The sequence below is a fragment of the Lonchura striata genome, chromosome 2 (assembly GCF_050655825.1).
Source record: "Lonchura striata isolate lonStrDom1 chromosome 2, ASM5065582v1, whole genome shotgun sequence".
NCBI lineage: Eukaryota > Metazoa > Chordata > Aves > Passeriformes > Estrildidae > Lonchura > Lonchura striata.
The window spans coordinates 137,891,049-137,915,391 of record NC_140704.1 but is presented as its reverse complement, the minus strand read 5'-3'; the positions used below and the strand labels follow the sequence as shown (position 1 = coordinate 137,915,391).

The 24,343-nt window shown below is 34.8% G+C and overlaps 1 protein-coding gene across 5 annotated transcripts in view; it reads right to left on the bottom strand.

Annotated features, from left to right (window-relative positions):
- ZFPM2 (zinc finger protein, FOG family member 2) overlaps positions 1-24,343 on the bottom strand; it is a 304,484-nt gene that overhangs the window by 225,228 nt on the left and 54,913 nt on the right. For 3 of the 5 annotated variants that reach the window (XM_085572437.1, XM_085572438.1, XM_085572440.1), the window contains exons 2-4: positions 22,795-22,953; positions 20,073-20,185; positions 7,360-7,461 (exon numbers count right to left, since the gene is read on the bottom strand). Coding sequence is in view for 2 of the 5 variants with exons in the window: in XM_021546439.3 (XP_021402114.2) it covers positions 7,360-7,461; positions 22,795-22,953 (261 nt within the window). In the remaining 3 variants the exon portion in view is untranslated. The remainder of the gene's footprint in view (positions 1-7,359; positions 7,462-20,072; positions 20,186-22,794; positions 22,954-24,343) is intronic. The other 2 variants (XM_021546439.3, XM_021546440.3) reach the window with 2 other exon arrangements.

Below are 24,343 nucleotides of genomic sequence, written 5' to 3'. Positions count from 1 at the left end.
AAGCAACACAAATTTTGGCTATGCACGAAAAATAAATGGGAAGACTACAGTCCTTGAAGACTTATGAATAAATACTATACACAAGACTGATAATTATTTAAAATCATGCATTTAATGCACAGGTGTGGTAACTGCTTAAAACAGCTCCAGTACCATAATCCAACCTCCAAGACAGCAATCCATGAGCATTTGCACCTCCCTTAACAAAATTCAAGTGCCAACACAAGACCTGCAGTGCAAAGGTTAACTTGATGACTCTCAGACCCTTACTTTTGTTATTCTATGTCGAAATGGCCCCCTCCTAGTTCCAAATTGTTGATGGAAACCAGATCAAGATCCACAGAAATCCTTCCCTGCTTCAACAAGGTTCCCTCCCAACCCCTGGAGCCTGGGAGCTCAGCTCTCTGCTTTAAAGCCAACATCCACTTCACTACAGAAGATTTATTTAGACTGCCTCTTGTTTCATTAAGGATTCCAAAAGTCTGTGGTGATTTTTGACACTTTGTTATAATGTTTCTGTGACCCCCCCCCCAGCCCCCACCGCCTCCTCACATACACCACCCAGACTCATTTTCATATGGATACAAAGCATCGGGATAAAATGATGGTTCATTATAGTGGTACAGAGCTCTTATCTTCATCCGGCAAGAGTCATTTCCTTCCAAAGATTGAAATGCAAATGTGAAAATTAATGATAACTGCATTATCTGATAGCAGAGATAATACCGATTCACTGTCAGAGTAACACACAGTCGTTCTATGATTTCCTCTGCTTCTTCACAATATTCTTCTTACTGTCAGACTATATCTATGGTTAACTATGTTTCATGGATTTTTGTTAATTTACATCAAATAGTATTTCCAAGATCTTAAATCTACCACATTTTTCCAATCAAAAAGGAAACAAAATCAGGACAGTAATCTCCAAGTCCTTCTTAGGACTAGTTTAAAAAGAAAGAAAGAAAGAAAGGAGGCGGGGGGGGGGAGGGGGGGGGGAAGGGAAAAAAGAAAATAAGAAAAGAAGAAAAGTCAAAAGGGGGGGAACAGGGAAAGCTATCATTAATGTCTATTTCCATCTTGCAGTGGTCTACCAACCATTCCACTCTATATTATACAGCTTTGCTTTGTAACCTAAACTTTTTATAGTATTACTAAACACTGCAGACTAAACTCAACAATCAATACATATTTGCAATGATTCTTACAAATCGTTACAGGAAATCTATACAGAAAAGCTTTTCAAACTACCTTTTATAGCAGGTAAAAATGTGAATCTGGCATGCCCAATGTTCATTACAATTTTCTGATCTACAACTCACTAAAGCAATACACCAGAATTCACATGAAAGCTTGTTTCTATCTTTTATTAAATGTTAACAGTAGCATAGCTCAATGCAAACATCATTTTGAAGTGCTATTTTATTTCCAGTTCCATTCTTAAAATTTCTGATATATTTTAGGAAAAACGCGAACCTGTAAGAGTAATTCAAGGAAACTATAATGTGCTAAATTTAACTATCCTTAGTTCTTTTTTCAACGGTTCTCTGATACATGTGTACCAGTGATGATGAGTCTGCTGAAATGAGTAACATGAATTGCAACTTCATTCTGATTTAGTACTGCCAATAGCAGAAATCCTGTTGATTTACTGGAGGCAGAATTTTACACATGGAAAACGTTCCCTTTATGTGGAGATGAAGGCAAACAATACATGAAAAAAAATCACCGTGAGCTGCCAATCTGAGTTTTAGGCTTTTACACTGCGTGGCAGAGTTTTTTTCATTTGGTGTTTTTTTGGGGTTTTTTTTTTAACATTTTGGAAATGTGGAAAAATTACATTTTCTCACATTCTAAGCAGAATTCAGGTGCAATTCAGTGTACTGAAGGAACTTCTGAGACTGACTTTCAAGCTATATAATTGACAAAATCAGCACATTCTATAAGAAAGCCATTCACCCTTATGACTATAAGAGTTCACATAAGGAATAAGAACAATCTAGTGTACTGCACAAGAAGAAAGTGATCCAGTTCTTCCTTAGAACCAAGACTTCTCTGAATGGCATTAATTTCACCTTTGGAAATGTCCTATATTTAGTTCCTCAACTGGTCACAATGTTTCTCTGTCTTCAAAGCCACATACAACTTCACTAATGGCTGAAGAACTCATTATTCATTGGAATTGCAGGAAGTCAAAAGAATGGAGTGCACGGGATGGCACACTGGATTTGGAAAACCTTTTTGGCTTAGTCAGTGCTATAAAATCGTGTCCCATCTGCCAGCAGGGAAAAAAATTCCCTTGCACATTACAGATTTTTTATATGTTTTCTTCAACTCTGTTTTGTTTTATCACTACAGAGTAATTGAGAATTACAGAATAGAGAAAAGCACAAAGAACTTATCATTCCTAACATAGTTTAAATAAACAGTTACAGAAGAAATAAAAATTGGAAATAGCTTATATGAGGTCTGCTTGTACTTATTCATTATAAATGCACCCAAATAGTACAATATTTATAAAAGTACTAGAGTGTACACTCATTTATTAATTGTGCTTTAGTTACAAGGAACTATCATGGTCAGTCAGTCTAATTTCTGCCCTAGTGAAATCTATCTCATTTTAAAAGTGCAGTGTTTGCCACAGTACTTGATCTTGTTCTTTAGGAAAGTATCTCAACCTGAATGCAAATATTTCTAATAACAGATAAGTGACTTTTCATAAAACATTTCAATAATGACTTTTTAAGCACTAAAATCCATTCTTTGTGTCTGAAACTTTGGAGCTTCAACATCCATTTAATCCTCTGATACTTTGCTAGAAAGAGGTGCCCACTGTTATCAGATTTTAACTCTGAATTTAAAGTAGCTTGCAATCAGATTGCCCTTTAATATAACTTTAATATATCTTTGATAAAATAAATAGGGAAAGGACTTTTCCATAATACCAGTCTTTTCAACTTTCTAGTGGCTCTTCACTAAACCTGTTACAAACTTTAGCATCAGTCTTGAAGTGTGACCACAGGACACAGAACCCTGTTTCAGCATCAAACAAGAGTGCTGACCAGACAAGCAAAGTAATCTGAGAAGCCAAACATACCCTTTAGCCATAACCCCCTCTCTGGGCTCAACCCCTTTTCATTGAATCTTAATGCTCCTACAGGTCTTTTACAAGTTTAACAATTCTATGAAAATATTTACCTTTTCATAAGCTCATAACTTTATATTTAATTACTCTGAAACGAAAATATTTCTGCAGTTAACATGGCAAAGTTACTCAGGTCTGCCAATAGCAATATCTACCCATTATGCAGCATTTTTTAAAATGTAAAACATACTGCAAAAAAACCCTAAATATACTTTAGCTTACATTGCATATTATATTGGTTTTACAGGACATTTTTTTTCTATAAAAGAATAGAAATACAGATTGGCATTCTTACTAACCCCCTATTAATAAAAGCATCTTACAGTACTTATCCCCTTATTTCCAGTGGGACCACTGCCATGTGGACAGGTCTGTCACCACCCACAACAACTTTTACTGGTTTTGAACACATTTGAGAAATAATGTCAAAGCTTTTTTGGAACTGAAGGTGATCCCTACAGCTGAGCCATCAAGCTCCTGAAGAAGTTAAATTCAAATCACCAGATTGCTTAAATTAACTAGTGCAGAAAAATACAGTCATCACATACAGTCAAATAGTCTTTCCAGCACAAATGTTTTAAGCAGACTAGAAATAATTACCTTTTTACCTGTCCCCTCTAACAATTGAGTCATGACTTATAATAGATCAATACCAATTTTCTAATTATTTTTTCTTGCCACATTTTAAAATGTCATCTTACTGTTATTAATGAAGCTACTGATAGATTTTTAGGGTTTTTTTCCCCTTCCTCTTTTTTTTTCCCTTTTAGCCTTACAGTTCCTAGCACTGGTTACATTCACTTGAATTTTTCTGTTTTTTTTTCTTATTATCTTCTAGGCAATATCAATATTGCCTTCACTTTTATCATAGCTTTTATAAAGTCTACAATTTGTTCTTAAACTCTTTCAAGTTATAATTCATACTTCTGAATTCAAACCTTTTCTCCTTTTTGATGGAGTTCATATTTGCTGTCTCTTACAATGACAAGTAGGCTGAACTGAACTTGTATGCATGACTGCAATCATGACCACTGAATAATGGTAAACAAGCATTCATTTCCAAATCTATAAAAAAATTTCTCTTTCAAGATGCCGTTGAATATATAATTTCCTTATATTTGGCTTAACAATATTTTAATTGAGGCATCCAGGATCTAAAATTTTCAGAGATATGGAAGCATGAAACATACATTCAGTAGAAACCAGGATGATCATATTCTCTAATGTGATGGATGATCTGTAGAACCTGTGTAGGAGATCTTTCTGTTTGTCTTATCTTAAATCACTGCCCTCACATGCACTGACTGACATCCCAACAATACAAAGCTACAGACCTATGTAACTCCATGTACCAATGCAAACAGCAGACATAAGACCATGAAATAACCTCTCCCTTCACATTTAAAAACTAAGTCTCTTTACATAAAATGCATTTAAACCCAGTCTTGCTGTTCCTACTTTCTATTCCTTGGGCTTTTGCTGTTGGCTATAACAGAAAAAAGATCAAGCCTTTCACTGTGTGTTCATATACAGTCTAGTGACTTAAGTTTCCATTATTTCAGAGCAGTTTCACTAAACAGGAATTTTTAAAAATTGAAGAAAAGAACAGTGAAAACTGAGGGTAGTTGAAAAACATTCAGGTAACCCTCTAAGTGTCTACACATAGTAAGCAGTATCTCTGAAATTCCATGATGGTCAATGAAGGTCGCAAGAGTCTGATCTGAAATAGTGCTTCAGCAGAAATTCTTTGAAGCTACAGCACATTTAACTTTAGATTTTTTTTCAAAAATTATATTTTTCTAATTATAAAGACATAAGAATGCATGTGAACCACTTAACAATGCAAATTTTCAAACAAAACTCTAATTAATGCCACAAGTCTAATTTTTCAGTTTCTGACAAGTACTGGCTCTGAAAGTCACACTCTGTTCCCTTAGTGCTAAAAAAAGACATAAAATACTAAAATAACAAAACTGCTCTATATTTATATGAATTCCTGAGTTGTCACAGTTCACATTATCAGTTGACAGCAACTTGCATCATTCAAAACACAGTTGTTGGATCATGAGAGCTCCACCTCTCAGAGATGGAACTTTTCTTTCCAGAGAAGCTAAGGAGACCAGAGGCAGCTCAGATAACAAAGAATGAATCATCATCTGCCCTTTGAGGCTGTGCCTCTACTGGCAGTTGGTAAATTCACTGAATCAAAGTTTTTGATGGCTCTGTTGGTGCTGCACTAAAATATGTTCTAAAAATAAGCAAAATATTTCATGCTTTGTTGTTTTTTTTTTTTCCAGAAACCTTGAAGACATTATCTTTGTACTGTATGGTTGAAAATGATCTTCTGTTGTTTGCTTCTTTTTCTATGTCAATAGTAAGCAACTTCATTTCATGTGTGATGTAGACTATGGAATGTGGTATATAACCATTCCTTTTTTCATATGTTTATACCCTTGTACAGAACCAATATTTTAATAAAATATAGATGCTGATACATCTATATCAGGTGGTCATCAATTTTCAGAAGTCAAAAGAAATTTTCCCACATTCAGCTTTGATTTCCATCTTATCTCATGTCAAAGTTGTCAATAAATATTACAAGTACGCTCATCCTACTGTTTAACTGATTTTTTGCCCAACAAAATTAAAAGATCTCCTTTCACTCCACAGTGTTAGAAAATATCTCAGAAACTTCTGAATAAGGTAGCATATAAAAAGCAGGAACAGGCCACAACATGCACATTCAACTATGCTGAAATACATAAAAACATGCAACAAAATATTACAAATTTCAGATAGACTTCATTTATAATTAAATTAAAAACAAGTCATATGGTAAATACAGACAGCCTTTAAATCTGCTATGCAGCTAGGAAAGACATTCTTCTACATCCACAATATATTTTGCATTATTTTACGTGTACAGTATCATGATAATAAACCTTGTTTTCATATAACACCACTAGTGCTTTATATAGAATATCAAGTTCTTTGTGTATTATCTTGAAAAACATATTAAATGTTATCATAATAATTAGATATACTAGGTCTTCATTTTTGTCTGCATTGTATTTTCCAGCTACTAGTTTCAGAAAATTGCCATTAGTTTTGTTCTTCTCTTCATGAAGAGCATACAGTAATTTGCAAAATCAAGCAAGGATGAAAATGTGATTGAAATATAGGAATTTTTCTAATGAAATATTATTATTGCATTATAAATTATTGATAGAGTGGTTCTGGAACTCTTTTCTGATGTGCTCATCCTTTTGAGGGAAAATTTCCATAAGAGATACAGCTATTGCTAGAGCGTGTTTGGCTTCAGATCCACATTTTGCAACAGTTTTATTAAATTATGGTCAATATAATGGATTTTTAAGGCCTATTCCCAAGTCCATGCCCATGAAAACATTGCATTCAACTGCAGAATTGCCTAATTGAGAAATACAATTTACCCCTTTGCCTTAGGTAGTTTTACAGTACAAGAGAGGTTTTACATATTTATATTGAACAGATACTTGAAAGTATTGCCATATTACCATTACATCTTAGCAATGTTATGCTTGCACCATCATCGCTTACATAGCAGAACATGTTATCTTGAATTACTGTTTTAATGTGAAGTTCTAACGCGCCATTGACTGCAGTCTGAATTTCTCTTTCCACTGAAACCAATGACCAGGTGTGTTAAATGATTTCTATCAGGCTCAAACAGGTAAAAAAAGCTCCTTGAAAATGTTAGTAGACATCATAACTATTTGTTAAGCTACACATGTTGCTAAATATTTGCACAGAGCTTGAGAAGAGACCAAAGCATCTGCGTGGTCTTCTGACCCCAAAAAACAGAGCACAAGTGCTTTTACCTAAATTCAATCATAGAAAAAAGAATTTACTGAGAAATTTTAATCCTAAAATTCTAAGCAGCAAGAAAATTTTCCTTTACATCAAAAAAGTACATAAGGCATTTTTTGTTGAACAATTTGCAAAATAATGTAACAAAAAGCACTTTTTTTAACACAAGAATGTCATCTTAGTACTTACCTGTCAATATCTCAGAACCCAAAGGATGATAAAGGGACAGTCCATTAAAAATAAATGCAAAGCACAACAATTTACTAAAATAATGAAATTAATTAAATAATTATTTAAATGAAATATTTAATGAAATACTGAAGTCTTATTCAAAATATTTCTCTTGGCTTTCAGCTGTTTCACCCTACCTGGCCCATCCCAATCTTCAGTCTCCACAGCAAGTTGCCCTGGTTTCTCTGACCTTGCATCACCATCAGTTTCTGCTGCCTCCTGGATGCCTTCTTCACTGCCTGAAAAACCATCAAAAAATACAGTATTGATATATTCCAATAGTGACTCTAAAGCAAAGTTCCTGTAATAACCAAACAACTGCTTACATGCCTAAGTGAAAAGTTATTCATATCTATAAACAGAGAGAAAATGAAAAAAGATACTAGACATGTTAAACATTTGTGAGTTCCCACTGACTCAAAGAAGCCCTGAGCATTCAGTACTTCCAGTTCCATAGAGAGAAAATCTTGGAAAATAGTGTTTACTCCATATGGTTTAAAAACAGAATCACAACGTGCACTTAATTCTATAAAACAAAGCACATAAAGTCACTGAATCTGTATGTACAAAGGAGAGAAAGAAATCAGCTCGTGATGCCCCTGGAACATCAGCTTTCAGTTTTGGGTTTTCTTGAATTGACACCTGAATGTTTCTGCTGCAAATAAATGGCACTCAGAACAAAAATATGGTCCACTTTTGCTTTTTCACAAAACTAGTGAAAAGCTAATCCATGGTATTTCAGCATTTTAGGAATTTGCCCTTGAAGTCATAATATACCAGCAGGTCCCTAACATACTTTTCTTCCTGTCAAGCTTTATTTAAAGAAATGCTACATTTCTGATGAATTTCTGGATTTTCACCATCCAGAAGTACCTGAAAATGTCTGTGTACCTTCTGTTACTACCCACAACAAGGTCATATAAACAGGACACACAGAAAATTATGATAAGGTTAAATTTTTTGAGATGACCATTTAATTTTTATTTGAAGAACTGCTTGTTGAAAGGGCAGGTATTTCAGGTAAACAAATACACTAGACAAGCTCCATGCCAAAATACTTTGAAATAACCACTATGAAAACTGCATTGAAGAAAAGGGGAGCAGGTATTAACACAAAACACTGGCCATAGTAACACACTGAGTGAGATCTCTAAAAGTTTCTCCAGGTTTCAATTTTTATTCATTTGTAGATTTTTTTTTTTTTTTTAATACTAACCTATCCAAGAAACTCATGCATGGGAAGACACTAAGAACTGAAAGAAAAAAAAAATCTACAAATTAACTACTTCAGTCAAATAGGACTGATTATGCTTTAATTTTTTTTTTTTATAAAACTTGAAGGACACTTGTTAAAAAATGATCTCCCACAAAAAAGTAATAGCACTAGAAAAAACAAATACTGTTTATTTTACAAAGTGCAAAATCAGACACTTTGTTGATTTAACAACAGGAGACCAAGAAGGAGCAAAAAGCACAGCAATTAAGCAGTAACTTGGAATTTTTTCCCCACTCATGATAACAAAAGCTTTAATTAGCAACATAGGTAAAGAAATGCGATTACAACAAACTATGCCAGATCCCCATACGTTATCGCTGCAGCTATATTTATACCAGATAAGATTGTGACCCAGAGTTTTCAAGTACATGATTATATACAAACACTATAAAGTATTAACTTCATGTGCACATAATAACACATTCTTCCTTACATTCATAAAACACAGTTTTTCAAATATGAAGTCTAAGAGCCTGACAAACTACTACTCACACAAACACAATACTATAATCACTCCAGAATTTGATTACAAAACCATAGTTCAGTGAACTTGTGGTACTAAAAACATAGTCCAGAATATTCATATGCACTTGTAGTGTGTAAAATAAAACATGAATACAACACAAATATCTAGTATAATTTTTGTGTTAAATTGATGGTATAATGGTAGCCAGCCATTTGAAGTTCACATGCTTCAGTTCAATCTGAAGTTATCTATCAGAAGAAAGCCATAAATATACTCATTTGCTGAAAAAGCTGTCAAGTTTCTGCTAAGCAGTTTTAGCAATTATTTGCTTTTAAGCAACTAGCCTATTTTGAATTAGCACTTGTATAGCTACATTGTAGTAATCAGACCTCTGCTTTCTTTGGGTGGACTGAAGAACCTATTAGACAACTTTATCTTGATTTTTCTATATTCATAGCAACTTAAAGCAGCAAATATTTGTCTTTCAGTGGAGATACAAATGAATATTTTCCTAAGTTCAGACCTGGCATGATCAACACCAGTTTCTTGAAAATTTTGGAAAGAAATTCACGGCAAGGGTAATTCTTGTTTCCTAACTTAAGATGTATAACCAACACAGACAGTTCTTAGAATGTTCTTTGCATAGAATGCAAATGTTTTTCTTCCACTGTGTGTACTAAATCAGGACAATAACAGCAAAATCTAGAAATAGCAATTATTTTAGACAGAAAAGAAGCACAGATAATTGGACACTTGAACCTCCAAAACACTGTAAGTTCTTCCAGGCTATAATATATGCCAACCTGGTGTTAGCTTGTAAATTTCAGCAACATAATTTTCAATTGCAAATTTCAGAACATAAACAAATAAAAGTATTAGCATTAAATAGGACAAAATTAAGTGAAAAGATTGGGCTGAAAAGTAAAAGGACAGAACAACAGCTAAGGTACAAAACCTATACTACACAGTAATTAAGCATCTGGGAGATGAGGAAAAATCTGAAAATGTATGTTAGTTGATGACTTAAATTTCCATTAACTTGCTTTTTCAGTATTTCATGAATTATAGTGTTACATGGTTTTCACAGTCAAATTTTAATGAATTGATGCATGTCTTGTGCATATAGAGTAGATAAAATGTAGAATTTACATTACGGAAAACTTTGCATCTAAAAGTATTCTCAATTATTTTCATTGATATTTTCTATTATTCCCAATTGCCAAGTGCATGCATTACACACCCAAAATATCACCACACTGAATTCTCCTGTTCCCTCAAGTTACTCCAATCTGCTACTGAAACCAATAAATGGTACATTACTGTCAATTTCCAAATCCACCAGGCAGTGAAGTCTATCCCAGGCTCAGTTGAGCATCAATGTCAGATTGAAATGTGCAACCAAGAAATCCATTTGGTGCTGGAGACACTGCAACTTTAAAAACCCAAAAGGAGGCTTAGCAGAAGAGCTGATAACAAAGCACATCTCTCAAGCTTTTTTCTTTTCTTTCCCCATACTTAAAGCTACTTTAGCAGCTAACATTTGCTTAGCACGAAGGAGTTTATTTCCTTTCCGAATTTATTTTCTTTCCATCACTTACTCTTTCTGTTCAGTCACTGACTACTTTTCAGTCTCTCAATAAAACCGTTTCTTATATTTATTTTCCAACTGATTACATTTTTCTTCAATTTAGAGGTGTAGACATTTAATTGGATCCAGGACATTAATTATTTATTTCTTCCAAGTCCAATCAAATCCTTTTTGCCTATATATGCTACCCATGTGCTACTAACTTGTTGATTCCTTTCTAATCCCATTATTTTGGGTTATCTCACACTCTTCTTTTACTTTGCTGCTCAATTACACTTTGTAGTTAAATGAAAGGATAAATAACTTTTTCCTATCAACACCAAAGAGTGGTGTAAGTACTCTAAAATGAACCAAAACCTGCTTCTGTTTAAGCAGTTGCTTCTTAGCAACCAAGCCTGGTAAGTGAATTATGTCCTTTAAATGACTATTGCATGAAAAAATACTTTATGAGTAAGCAACATATAATACCATAAACTATGTTCAGTCATGAGTCAAGTAAGTCTACTGGAATTTCCACTACTTCTCTATACTTGGTATTTAAATTACACTTTTGGCAGAACTCATCACCTCTAACCTTAGATGCCTGAAAGTTAAGCTAGTCCAGACTACTTATGTAGACACTCCTATAGGCAGGGAAGAAAGAAACCTCCTGAGTGATTTATCCTATTCTAGGATGCCTGAGATATGAGACCCCTCTTGGTGTCTGAGAGACTTGAAATGAATCATCCTCTTAAACACACAGCTTAGACTAGGAACCTATCTTTAGTCAGCTAAAGTTGGGGGAAACAAATCTCTGACTTATACTGAAATGCTGAATACACAAAATACTGCTTAACTAAGAGGAAAAAAAACCCGTCTTATTCAAATAACTTCAATATGTAATGCGGATAGAATTTTCATCTTGACCTTCATCTTGACAGCATTCAAAAACAGTTCAAGTTTTTTTAACGTGGTTTAAATAGCCTAGTGTTTATCTAATAGACAATTCACTGTAATTCAAGGTGGTAAAGTTGGTCAGGTAATCTAAAGACTGTAGAAAAGACATATTACCAAAAGCATGAGAGAGAGAACTCCAACTTCTCTGACAACGCTGACAAGTAGGAAAGGAGAGACTTGAATATTAACAAGTAATTTCACTTTAATCTTTTTAACAAATTAAAGACTTCCCAATTTGTACTTAATCAGCTTGTACCACAAGTAGTTGTGGTATTTTATAGAAGCACATGGGTTAGCAGTTCTTCTCAATCCTGCTGCTTTAATCCATGTTGTTCCTATCAGTATTAGGCTCTTACAGAAGTCTCGTACAATATAACTATTGAACTTTCTCAACTAGGAAGGTTATAGCAGCTGTTAGGCACTCTATAATGTATTGCGCAATCAGCTAAATCAACAAAGTATTTTTAACAATGAACAGTTCAGAACTGACAGATCTACTTTCTTGTTTGCAACTGCTTATCACGGCATAGATATCATGTATGTTTACCAGGTGCTTCCTATAGTTAGGATACCTTCACAGGAGCCGCTCACAAAAGATAAGGTCATAAAAGAGATGAAAAACGTGCAAGCTTCATACACTCATGGTTTTATCATCCGACAAAATAGCTTTGGGTGAAGGACTGTACCAGTCACAAAAAGCACACAGCAGCTTCTATTAGAGTGAGAGAACAATACAAGTTTGAAATTCAGTTTGTTTTCCCTCTTCCTGGCAGCATAAATATAAACTTAAATTGTTAACATCCTCATATAGCTGTTCAGAATGAAACATCACTTCTCAATTATAATAAATCAGTTCAGAAATAAATTGCTGCAAAGCCTGTAGCACTCTGTATTGCCAAAAGAGAAAATAGATGCAGTGCAAAGACTTGGGGAGTCACTCACTGTAGACTTTCATTTGACATAACCTCATGGATGGCCCAGTGTGACGGGCTGTGAAGGGGGAGGAGGCCTGCTCCTTTCTGCCACAGTGGCCTAACTCTAGATCCAACCAAACAAGGATTCTGAGACTATACATACGAACTAGATGCCAGAGCTTCAGAAACTGTAGATCAGCAATCAAAAATGGCCCTTTTTTATTTGTTTTATCTCAATGCCTGCAACCAGTAACAGCGCTTACGCACACTGATAATCCTGCTCTTGAATCCTAAGAAACACTGTAAACTGAGGATTGTTGCCAGGAACCTCTCTTCAAAAGTCACACTCAGTAACTTTGAAATAAACCATATACAACTTAAAATACAAATGCTTAATTCATTCAATGTAATATACTTTTTAGCAGCACACACTATTAAGAATACCAATGATATCTAATGGGCCTTAACTAACCTTATTGTGGATTATCTCTTTTTAAAGTATTCTATGTATATATTTAATTATAATTGTAGTGGCAATGCAGGTTTCTGCAGATATAAACCATTCTGGGTATAAAATAATGCAAAAAAATTATGTAAGCTTTCAGAATGGTAATAGAACTGTGAGAATAAAGATACTAAAAAATATGGGAGGGATGTTTCCACACTTTATCATATTTGCCAAATGATACTAGGACAAGATAACCAACTGCAGTGCCATGCAAATGGGTTTACTCTACAAGCCTTGCAAAGACAGAGAGATACAGAGAGGAAGAAATCTGGTGCTATTACTTCCAGACTGTTATCAATTCATCAGTTACATATCAAAAATAATCTCAGTGAAGCCCATAAAAATCAACTGAGACACACTATTCAACAAATACAGAAAGTATGAGCAAAATCTGACCCTCAGAAGATTGATTTGGTAACATACCTGAAAGTATGAACAAGTTCATCTGCTGCATTTTATTTTAGATTATATTAATCTCCTCAATATTTTGCTGCTTTGCAAGCAATTATTGTTTTCTGTCATGCTGATTAACAATCATAATTTCTCCTGGGACAAACCTCATTTGAAATAACTGTATGCTTCCATTTACCCTAAGCACTCTTAGAATTATTTGTCCAGCAAATCTCAGAAACAGTGCATTGTCTCTTTCCCTAATTTTTTGGATTCGACTGTGAATATTCAAGTGTTGGCAAGTGCCCACATACGTGCAAGCCATTAGCTCTACAAAACAGTGGTATGAAACTATTTTGGTTCCTATTAAAACCACCATTTTGTTAAATAAAATGACATCTTGACACATTACATTTCAGCACAGTGATCATGTTAAAAAGCAGTGTCAATTATTTCTAACCATTTCAGCTACAGCACTTTTCTCCTGGGATAAGACACTGCTGTGCAGCATATTCATCTAGACTAAGTCTGGCCTTACTCTTTCTCTACATGTTTGATATGTTCTCATTATTGCCACTGTTTGCTTTTGAAGTCCTTTCAAGACAAGGATTCACTCATTCAAATGTATTTCCTGCAGAACAGTAAAAGTGTTCTCTAAATGGTATTCCTGACTTTCTTTTTATTAATGGATTTAAAATATATATATGTATATATGTATATATATATGTATATGTATATATTTTTATATATTCTAATCTTTAGGGAGAAAGTCTATAAACATTTGTACTACAAATGAGCATCATTCAGATACACTGGCTACTCAAGAGCTTCTATCAATTAAAAAAAAGCAAAAAAAGTCTCACATCTTTTCAATCTTTCCCCATTAAAACTTCAAATACAAGAACTCTATTAGACATATGCAAGTACTAGCCTGGGGTTCAAGCTACATAGCTTTAAGCACTTGATTAGAAAAGCAGCAGAAGCATATTTTAAAAGATATTTACATGCCACAAATAAAGCCTGTTGCTTAATAAAATTTTCAAAAATTATTTCAATGGAAATCAACAATCTATGAGATTTTAAACCAGCCTGCAGCAGAACAGAGAGATTACTTCAGAGAAATTCTAACAAGTTTCAAATTCTAAGTTTGAAGGCTCTTCTACACATTCACATCTCAATTTAATTATATAACAATTCTGTTCCATCTCTACTGCAGAAATATTCAATCTCCTGTAAGAATTCATCCAACAAGAACACCTCATTTTTCACTTTGCAGCTGGAATCATTATCATATACGAATCCAGTTTTTAGGTGGCTTCCACACGACTAGATAAATAGTAGCAATAGGCACCTGTTCCTACACAGTGAAATCTTAATTTACTTTGTTGAAAACAACTGGATGTTTTCATTTGAAATAATCAACCCTTCAGATAGTTCAATATCAGAAGCAGCCATACACATACACATACATGTTGTTATACACATAATAAACCAGTCTAGGCTTCTGTGAGTAAAAGCCCAAAAAAAGACTTAGCAGTCAAAAATTTGTGCTTCATTTTCTCTTTCCAGCAATAATATTTGTCTTATCAATATTTATTATTGTATTATCAATATTTATCCAATGATGACATAATTGCGGTATTTGCTTTATTTATTTTTACAGAGTTAAATTACTGCAAATATACCCATATAGTGCACAACCTGTGAGTGAGTCTGCTTTTTGGGCCTGGGTTGACAAGAATTTTTTTCAGCCATGTTTTAGAATTCTTCAAACATTTTCAAGATTTTTGTGTCAGGGCCACCAAGTAAGACAAGAAAGAGACAAAATGGACATTCATTATAAACAAAATTAGAAACAGATGTACAGTACACCTGAACTAAGAACATGTGGTTAAATTTGTCATTTGTGCATCCTATGTTTTAAAGAAGATTACCCTTATTAATTTGCAATTCATATTCTGTCAAATTTGACTTCAAATTTACGTCAATATAAGTTCAAGTTTTGTGACTTTATAGAAAGAGGACATTACACTACTTGTTGTAACCAAATAATCCCTTCATGAATTATATCCCTAGCTGAGATAGAATTCAGAATTTCATTGTTCTTAAGAAAACCAAAATGTGCTGACTGAAAAGGCTGGAGTTGCTTTGATAAACTGCTTAAAGTTGAGTAAGCTGTTTAAGTGTTCCTTGCACTTTTTAATTCTGTTCAGTTAAAATAATGTTTTCTATTTGTATCTATGTATTTTTTTCTTGAAAAGTAGCTTTCTAGTTTCTTCTTGAGATACAATTTTCTGCTTCATGACAAAGTATTCAATGTCTTGATTAGAAGAAGGGTTTGCTTGTTTAACTTAGGTCAAATTTTTATCCAACTAAAGTTGATGTTAATACCTACATAGGTTTAAGTGGGACTGAAAATATGGCCTGACAGGTTTAAATATGGGTTATCAGTAAATAAAAAAGTACAGAATAGAAAAGCTTGTACTTTGGTTTTGGAAGCCCTTACATGCTCTCTAGTGAATAGTGAAAAAAAAATCACTTCAATCTTTTCAGATATCTCTTTTCCCTTCTAGAAAGAAAACAGGTGGTCCTCTGAGCTGCAGTAGCAGAGAAAAATGAGAAACCATAAGAGGTAAAGCACAAGGCAAGTACTGATGTTCAGATGAAAAAGATCCCCTTTCACCCTGGTAGGATCCAATCTAATTCTGACTTAGCCATGTTCAAAAGCTGTTATCAGAGAAGCCCCTTTTTTCCTTTGTCCATATTCAGCATCTGACAAAAAGTATGGAAGATCAGAATCATAGAATTGTCAGGGCTGGAAGGGACCTTTAAGATCATCAGGTCCAGCTGTCCTCCCAGCACTGTCACTGTATCCCCTAAACCCCATCAGCCAGAGCCAGATCCAGACACCTCTTCAACACCAGGGGTGGTGACTCCACCATCTCCCTGGGCAACCCATTTCAGTGCCTCACCACCCTCATGCCTAGCAGTGAAAAGTGTTTTTTCAACATCTAATCTTAATCTGAATCTTCCCTTCCTCAGTTTACATCCATTTTCTCTCATCCTCTCACTGCAGGCATGGCAGAAAAGACTGAACCCCACCTCACTACAGCCTTCTGTCAGGTACTTGTAGAAAGTGAAGAGATCCTCTGGCCTCATCTTCTAAAGTTGTTTCAGCTAAATGTGATATAGATAAAGGAATCCTTACTCTGGGGAATATGAGAATCCAACAGTGTCACAAATATGCAGACAAGTCAGTAAGAGGTAACTATTGCATTCTTGGAAGGAGTAGTGCTTATTCTTATGCATATTCTAGTTATCCTAGGACATGAAAATAGATACATGCCCTCTTCTGTCTCTGATTACCAAAAACAATGAATGTATCCTTCATTTAGTCAGAAACTCTACATAAATAAAATACAATTAATAAAAATAATCTAAAAACTTTAAAGGAATATTAACTGCAGCAGAACAGAAATATTGCCAGGGAAAGATAATGTCAGGCACGGGCAGGGGGGGCGGTGTCTGATGCCAAGCAAAGCCGAGGGCTGTGCAATCACCTCTATCAGTGCTCTATCAGTGTCTACACTCCAGCCAAATCCAGAGAAAACAAGGAGTCAAAGATTCAGGTCAATAAGCTTATAGGCGATTTGCACAAACTGCTCCTGCAGCAAGGTAAAAAACAAAGTCATATTGGCTTTGCTTTTTTATTCCTTCTCTTTGAACTCCTTGGTCCAAACACACCCTCGAAATGTCAGTGTTATATGCAAGAATTTAAAGAGCTGAGCTTCTTAATCCCGTTAAGAAATAAGAACAAAGTTGCCTGTAAAGATCTCCTTATTGAGCTCAAAGTGATTATGGTATAGCTGCCTCCTGCTGATCCTACTTGTGCTATAGCAAAAGTGGTAGAAATTCGTCACGAAATCCATTACTGAGAAAGAAAAAAAAATTATTAAAGTGTTCCTGATTAAAAAAATGGGGAGAAAAAAAGAAAAGAAAGCCGAAATCTACTGTTTGATCCAGAAGCAGAAAATCCAAGCATATTATTAGTCACTACATGCGTAACACGAAAGAAGGAAGGAATATTTACACAGTTGCACACAGACATACACACAGACACAAAGTCATACTATAGAGGAAAAAAAGGACACATGGAAATCATTTTCAGGGTGTTATTATAGATGGTAGCATGATAGCTTTGCAGATGAAGTATGAAGGGATAGATTAATACACAGACAAACTTCGCTTTGTATATGCTTTCTTGTATGAACACTCACACTGCAGCTGTTTCTCTGAATCAGAGGCCTGCCTGCACAATCAGGTCACATGGTTTAATATCAAACATTCCAGCCCCAAGCTGGTCTGGCAGGCTAGTAACAATGTACATGAGGATGATTATGTGTACATTAACAGAGAACTTAGTTCAGGTTTGGAACTCATCCGTTCCTGCCCAAGAAGAATATGAGAATAGAGAACCAGGTATACACTTAGGATCCAGGCCATATATATTCCCTGTATTTCCTACTTGCTGACTTAAAACTTAGAATTTATATTAGTTTCAGACTGCACTGGATTCCCCTCACTTTCCTCTTCCCCCACAAATAAAGATACCAATGTATCAGGAACCCAAACCACTCAACCAGCTACAAACACATATGGCTGCAGACATACATAGTAGTGCATACTACAGACCATAAAACCATTGCATCCTGAATCACTCTCCATCCCACCTCATGTATCCTCCCTATCACCCTATGTCACCAGCTGAAGCACAGTCAACACTGGGGAGCAAAACCCATTTGCTTTCCCATCTGCCACCTGGAGTTTTATGGCCTCTGAATGTCCTTCCACTGAGGGCTGGTGCCAATGCTGCCTTGTGATGAAGTAACCATAGAAAACCCGTAACACGAGGAACAAGAGCAATAATCATACTACAAGCAATGAACAGGAGAATTTGACTCAACTGTCTTGGCCAGCAACAAGAAATGAACCTGCCTTCTTTCACTAATTATCAGATATGAACATTCCTTCATTTGCCTCCTTTTTCTGGAAACAGTTCAACATTTACTCTTTTGATTATAAACCTCCTCCATTTTCTTCTCCATTGCCTCTTTCCTTCTGTGAACACAGCTACTTAACTATCTACTAATCTCAAGTGATCTCTTTTATTGCTTAGGATAATTCTCCATTGAAAGTTAAACCCTCATTGAACACTTCTGCTAGGAAGGTCACAAGGATTTGTTTAGCTGGTTACCACTACTATCAAGTCACCAAAGCTCCTATTCCCCTTCCTGTTCACAGAGAGTAAAAGATGACACCATATGAGCATAGAAAACTTTTTAAGTAACAGACAAGAACTTTATTTTTATTTTTTCTGAGGGTATCTAGACAGGATGCCAGAAATCAGAGACTAGACCATCAACTATAAACTACTTCAGCTCACAAATTATCTTGATTTAGAACTTTTATTTTCACCCCATCACCTTCAACTTGGCCTTTGTATTCTTCTGTTGTTTTTCCACTCCTATTATCTGTGCTTCTCCAATTATTAGTCCTATCACACGTCTCACCTCTTTTAACCTCTTTTTAATATTTTCTTATTCCAACCTCCAGGAGAAAAAATTTAATCTTTATGTCCTATCTCCTAGCTTCCAAATCCAGCCTATCCCTGTTCTGCAAGGGAGGCAGACTACCTTCTCCTTGCACAGAGTGTTGAAATACTAACATTTAAGTAATAAATTTTCTACATCTGAATTTAATCTGAGTTAATTTTAATCTGATAGACTCTGATTGCAGATGCCACCTGTTTAAAAAAATATTCAGCAATTTGTAGTAACTAAACACAAACAGCAATTTTCAAAGGCTGTTTTCAAACTGACAAAATGTAATACACTGTCATCAAGGCTACCTTCTACAAAGTTTTTTGTTTCTACTTCAAATATAGAGATCAGTGCAGATTTGTAGTAGAACTCTATTATCCTGTTTCCAAAATACTCTCTTTCTCCTAATCTCACTGTCAAAACTGAAAACAAATCAAACTTAACTGCCATCAATTATGAAGCTCTTCATCCAAAAGGTTAAAAAAAAAACAGAGTTGGGAGCTTAAATCAATCCCTGACAAATAGTAGGTTGGTAATTTCCATTTCAGCTTTGGATATTTACATGTTTAAACCATTGTTCACCTCTTCACATTTGAGTGTAAATGAAGACAACATAGGAATAAATATTCACATGCAGTAAAGTTAATTTTGTGGTTCTGCAGAAGCATGGGAGAGGAGAAATTTTCCAGATTCCTTGTCATAAAAGCCATTGGCAAGCAAAAGGAGAATGAAAAAATAATAGCGGGAAGTCAAAATTTTGGAAACCGAGAAGCTGTAAAATGACATGTAGCTCAATCAATGTGATTAATTTGCTTTACACTTTGCAGAGGTTTTCGCCTTCACCTTCTAATTCTGGCAACTATTCTGCTGCATCTATCGCACAAAACCCAAATAAAATGGGAAAAGTATGGCTTTATAAAGTTCCTGTTTGCAATTTAGACAGTAAGGGACTGCTCTCTCTCATAATACCATCAGGCACAGTTTGACAGGAAAATCTCTTCAAGAAGCCAAAGTTACCAAGTTGTGAACCTGTAAATCTTCTATTCTCATTCCTCAAAATGAATTGTGACTTCAGTAAATTTTTGCCTTCAGTACGTAGTTTGTATAGCAAAAAGCCCCTGGTTTTAGGTGGTACTTGAATTTACAGAGCTGGGTAAGTATAAAAAACATACCATGGATGAAGCCTCACAAACACCTCCTCCCCAACAGCTGTGTCACTTGTCCCCATGCCTCTTGATTCTTGCAGGAAGCCCCGCTACTCATTTGTCCTCTTGTTCTGGGTCAGCTGGGAAGAAACCCCAGGGGAGGGAAATAGGGAGACAGGACAGATAAAATTTATATCCAAGAAAACACCTTTCAATTCTAAAACCATTAATGGTCCATGCTAGCAAGGGCAAAATTCAGAGATAGTATGATGGATTCCCATGCCAGTTCTGACATATTTCTGGGAAAAGAAAACCTGATGCATCAGAAAACACAGATCTACACTCATTTTTCCCTTATTTGGAAATATTTGTCATTTACATGTTGCAATATTATCAAAGAGCAGAAGAAAAATCAAAAATCAGACCCCCAAAACAGAAATTAGACTGCCTTTATTTGTTTACTAACCTATTTGGTACAGATCTAATTTTCATTCTTTTTCATTTTCATAATGACTTTTTATTGATGATGTTAAAAATATTTCTATAAAAAAGAAAAGTTTATTTCTCATACTATCTTTTAATTTCAATACTGAAGCACTACAAAGAAAAACAAAAGGCTAAGAATTCTTGACAGATTCATGAAAAAAAAGCAAGAATTTTTCTAAATTTTAGTATTTAGTATATAATAGTCACAAACTCTTCCACTAAGAGAGGAACACAAAATAAATTTATTTGCATTCCAGATTAGTTTTGTCTTCTTAGGGTTTATCGTCAGAAAAAACACAGGCAGCCTCATGTTAATGACACTTAAGATGTGATCCTGAAGAAGTAGGACATTCAACAGAAGTTGAGACATTAACAAAATCCCAGCACATTTCCAGTCTCCCATTCCATCCTTTTCCAGGGGGATTCCAAATTTGCTTCAAAGTGGGACTTTTTTTCACACTGCCTCAGCTGGAGGTAGATTAGAAATTTTATGTACCCCTTGATCTTTAGAAATCTTCTTTTCAACTCTTCTGCAGTAGTTCCACTGAAGAGACTTAAGATTCTTTTATAACGACAACACACAAACTGCTGGGAAGTGACATGGTATTTAGTCTGAAGAATCAGCATATGTCTTTAATAAAACATATAACCAAGATTCAGATTTAAATGTATTCCCATTTGATGCCTGATCTTCTTTAATATAGTGATTCAGTGATTTTCCTAAAAGAGGTGTTTATTTAAAGGGAAGATCCAAGATAAATTGAAATTCAATGTAAATTTGCAATATTGATTGCTATTAAAAAAAAAAAAGAAATCTTTTTTTTGGTTCTTGGTTTCACCTAAAGCCATAGTATTCTCCATTGCTGGACCCTAGAAATGCAGTAAGAAGTATAGAGACGTAACTAAATGAAACTGATATGATATGATATGATATGATAGATATATGATGATATGATATGAACTAATAGTGGGACATAGTATAACACTGCTGACAGGAGGAATTCAGGAGACACCAGCGTAACAATTATCCAAATAGTGGCTTAAATATTTACTTAGATCTGCCAATAAGAGGAGGAGTACTTTTTTCTGGCTAAGGAAAACGGTGTCTGAAAGGCATGTGAACCACTGAACACAAAGTAATTCTGGTACTTGTTCACATTGCAGTTGTAATAGTAATAAATTCATAATCTGGTTCTCCTCACAGTAAGATTTGTAGCAGCTGAACTCCAAACTATTGATTAGACTGTTTTCATCTCTCAGGGTGACTTACTAAATATCAAGAACCTGTAGAAGCTGCATAGAGAATATGTAGAAAATACATAGTAATGCCCTTGCCACTGATGACTGAAGACTCTAGGAAGGACTGATATTCTGCAGTCAGAGCACTTGACTCGTCCAATGCATTTATTTGACTTTGTCCAAGACAGATGAAAATAATACAAAACCAGAAGCATATCAAGTTATCATGGGAAAATGTATGCCAATATCTGGGAAAGAACAGAAAGACAGAAAAACCATCAACATCCAAATGCCCGAGGGATTTGTGGACTAACAGAACACCACGACAACAACTTCAGCTATTTGATAGGCACCCTTACCTGCAGAAGACAAATAATAAAACAATCAAGTGGATATCTGGCAGGAAGAAGGTTAATGCAATGTTCTAAATAACAGCAGTGTGTTTTTCTGCCAGCTGACTGGGAAGTAGCATAGCCTTGCAGACTGAACTGGTAAGAATGAACTGGTGTGTCTTATGCTAGAACACCTCAATTTTCAATAATTCACAAGTAACAAGTGCACCAAAAAGGTATTTGCAACTTCAAAAGTTATCCTTTCACAAATCACTAGTTTTCTACTGCGCATAATAAATTCTATAAAAAGCTCTATTTTAATCCTTGAATCTACAGTCACAATCTGTTTTCCTAGCAATGTTTCCTAGGCAAAGAAGCAATGAACAGACATGCTGCATTGCTAGCTTCAGATCTGATAATAATTGACTTCTGGGGCCTATTCTCTATAGTTAAAAATATGTAGAAAATAACACTTGGAGGAAAACACTAAGGCAAGATGATTCATGTCCCTGAAAAGTGTCGCTCAACTTAAATATTTATTCCTTACCAGACTTAATTTCCCAAGTGACTCTTTTTCCTGCTTTTAAGGTAGCATTAATAGGGCTTTTTGTTGTTTAAAACCAAGAAATCTCTTTGACCAATTGGACAAAGTTTGGCCAGTATTCTCTCAACAGGTTGGCTACAATTATTACCTTTATTACAAAAGTATTCCACTTCTTCACAGCTCAGATTTTCAGGCTCAAACTCTGCAGAAAAGCTTTCCTCCAATGGAAAGTCTTCTTTTGAGACAGTATCATTTTCCTCAGACAGGCACTCATCTTCTTCATCCTCAGTGGCATCTTCAAGGGGCCCTTAAAAAAGAACCAGGGACACTGTGGCAAAACCATCTAACAGGACAATTTGAAAAAAAATCTTAGTGAACTTTTAGCTGGCATTCTTTAGCTAGATATTCCTTTCACAGTTGTGTTCAGCCCTTATTAGAACTGGATAAATATCATTTTATGGAAATTGAAATTGAAAGTGGCTTTTCCCAATTACTTCAAATCAGAATATGCAAAGTGTCATTAATAATATGTATTAATAATAGTCACACATGGGGTTTATTATTCATTTGGTTCTAGTATTAAACACAGTTTTAAAAGCTGAAATCAAAGCTGTATTTGTAAAATGACATAAACAGTGAAGAGCTGTTTGTTAGTGATTGTTTTTGATGCTAAATTGCAGTACTTAAAATGTTCCTTTACAAGCTTTGTTAATCAAATTAAAAGTACTGACAACAGTAAAATACTACAAAGTTTTTGAAAGCACAAACTTCAGCTTATTCTGCTATTTTGTTTCAACCAGCCCCTAATAGTATCCATGGTCATTCATGCCAGACTCTTTAACAGATTCCCAGTCAATGGACAGGACTCAAGAGAATATTTATTCATTTCACAGAGGCCAAACAAATGCCCTGGTAATCTGCCAGCCCAGGGCTACAAAAACATCAACTAGTTACAGAAACAGGGCATGAGTTTGAATTTGAAATGGTAGTCTGAAGTCCTTTTCTTCTAGTTACCTACTGCCACAGATCCTCTCAAAGAGACAGCACAGATTAGTACACATAATGCCAAGGTTACCAATTAGAATATACTCAAAAGTTAAAATTCTTCTTAGATACACACACTTCAAAATTATTGGTTAATAGTAACTATTTGCTGAAGACATTTCTTGTGCAGGATGTAGAATTTCACCCTAGATTTAAATAGAGATTTGAAATAACTGATCACATTTTAATTTAACGAAGATTTTATTAAATGCCAGTATGTTTCAAAATCCATTTTAAGACTGGATTTCAAAAGAGAGATTTTCATTATACATGGTTGAGGCTTGAAAAAAATTATGTAGTTCACTCTCCAGTGAAAGCATAGCCTCATTTATAATTGACTGAGTATTTCTTCTTACAAAATGAAAGCGAGCTAGCTAATGAAAAAAAATGTGATTTGTATTTATATGATAGTTTTACGGTATTAAATACACTATTCCTATACAATCTATCATGCTGAGATACAATACCTAAATGATTCTGTTGTGTTCAATGAAAAGGAAGGAATAAATTTTTAAAGAAATCAAATATTGACTACACTCTAATTTTATGTAATTTATTACGAACTGGTGACTACCGACATTTATTAAAACAGCAAAATTCACTTTAAGCTAGGTTGTGTAATTCTTGCTTCAGAGGAATATGATGGTTACTTT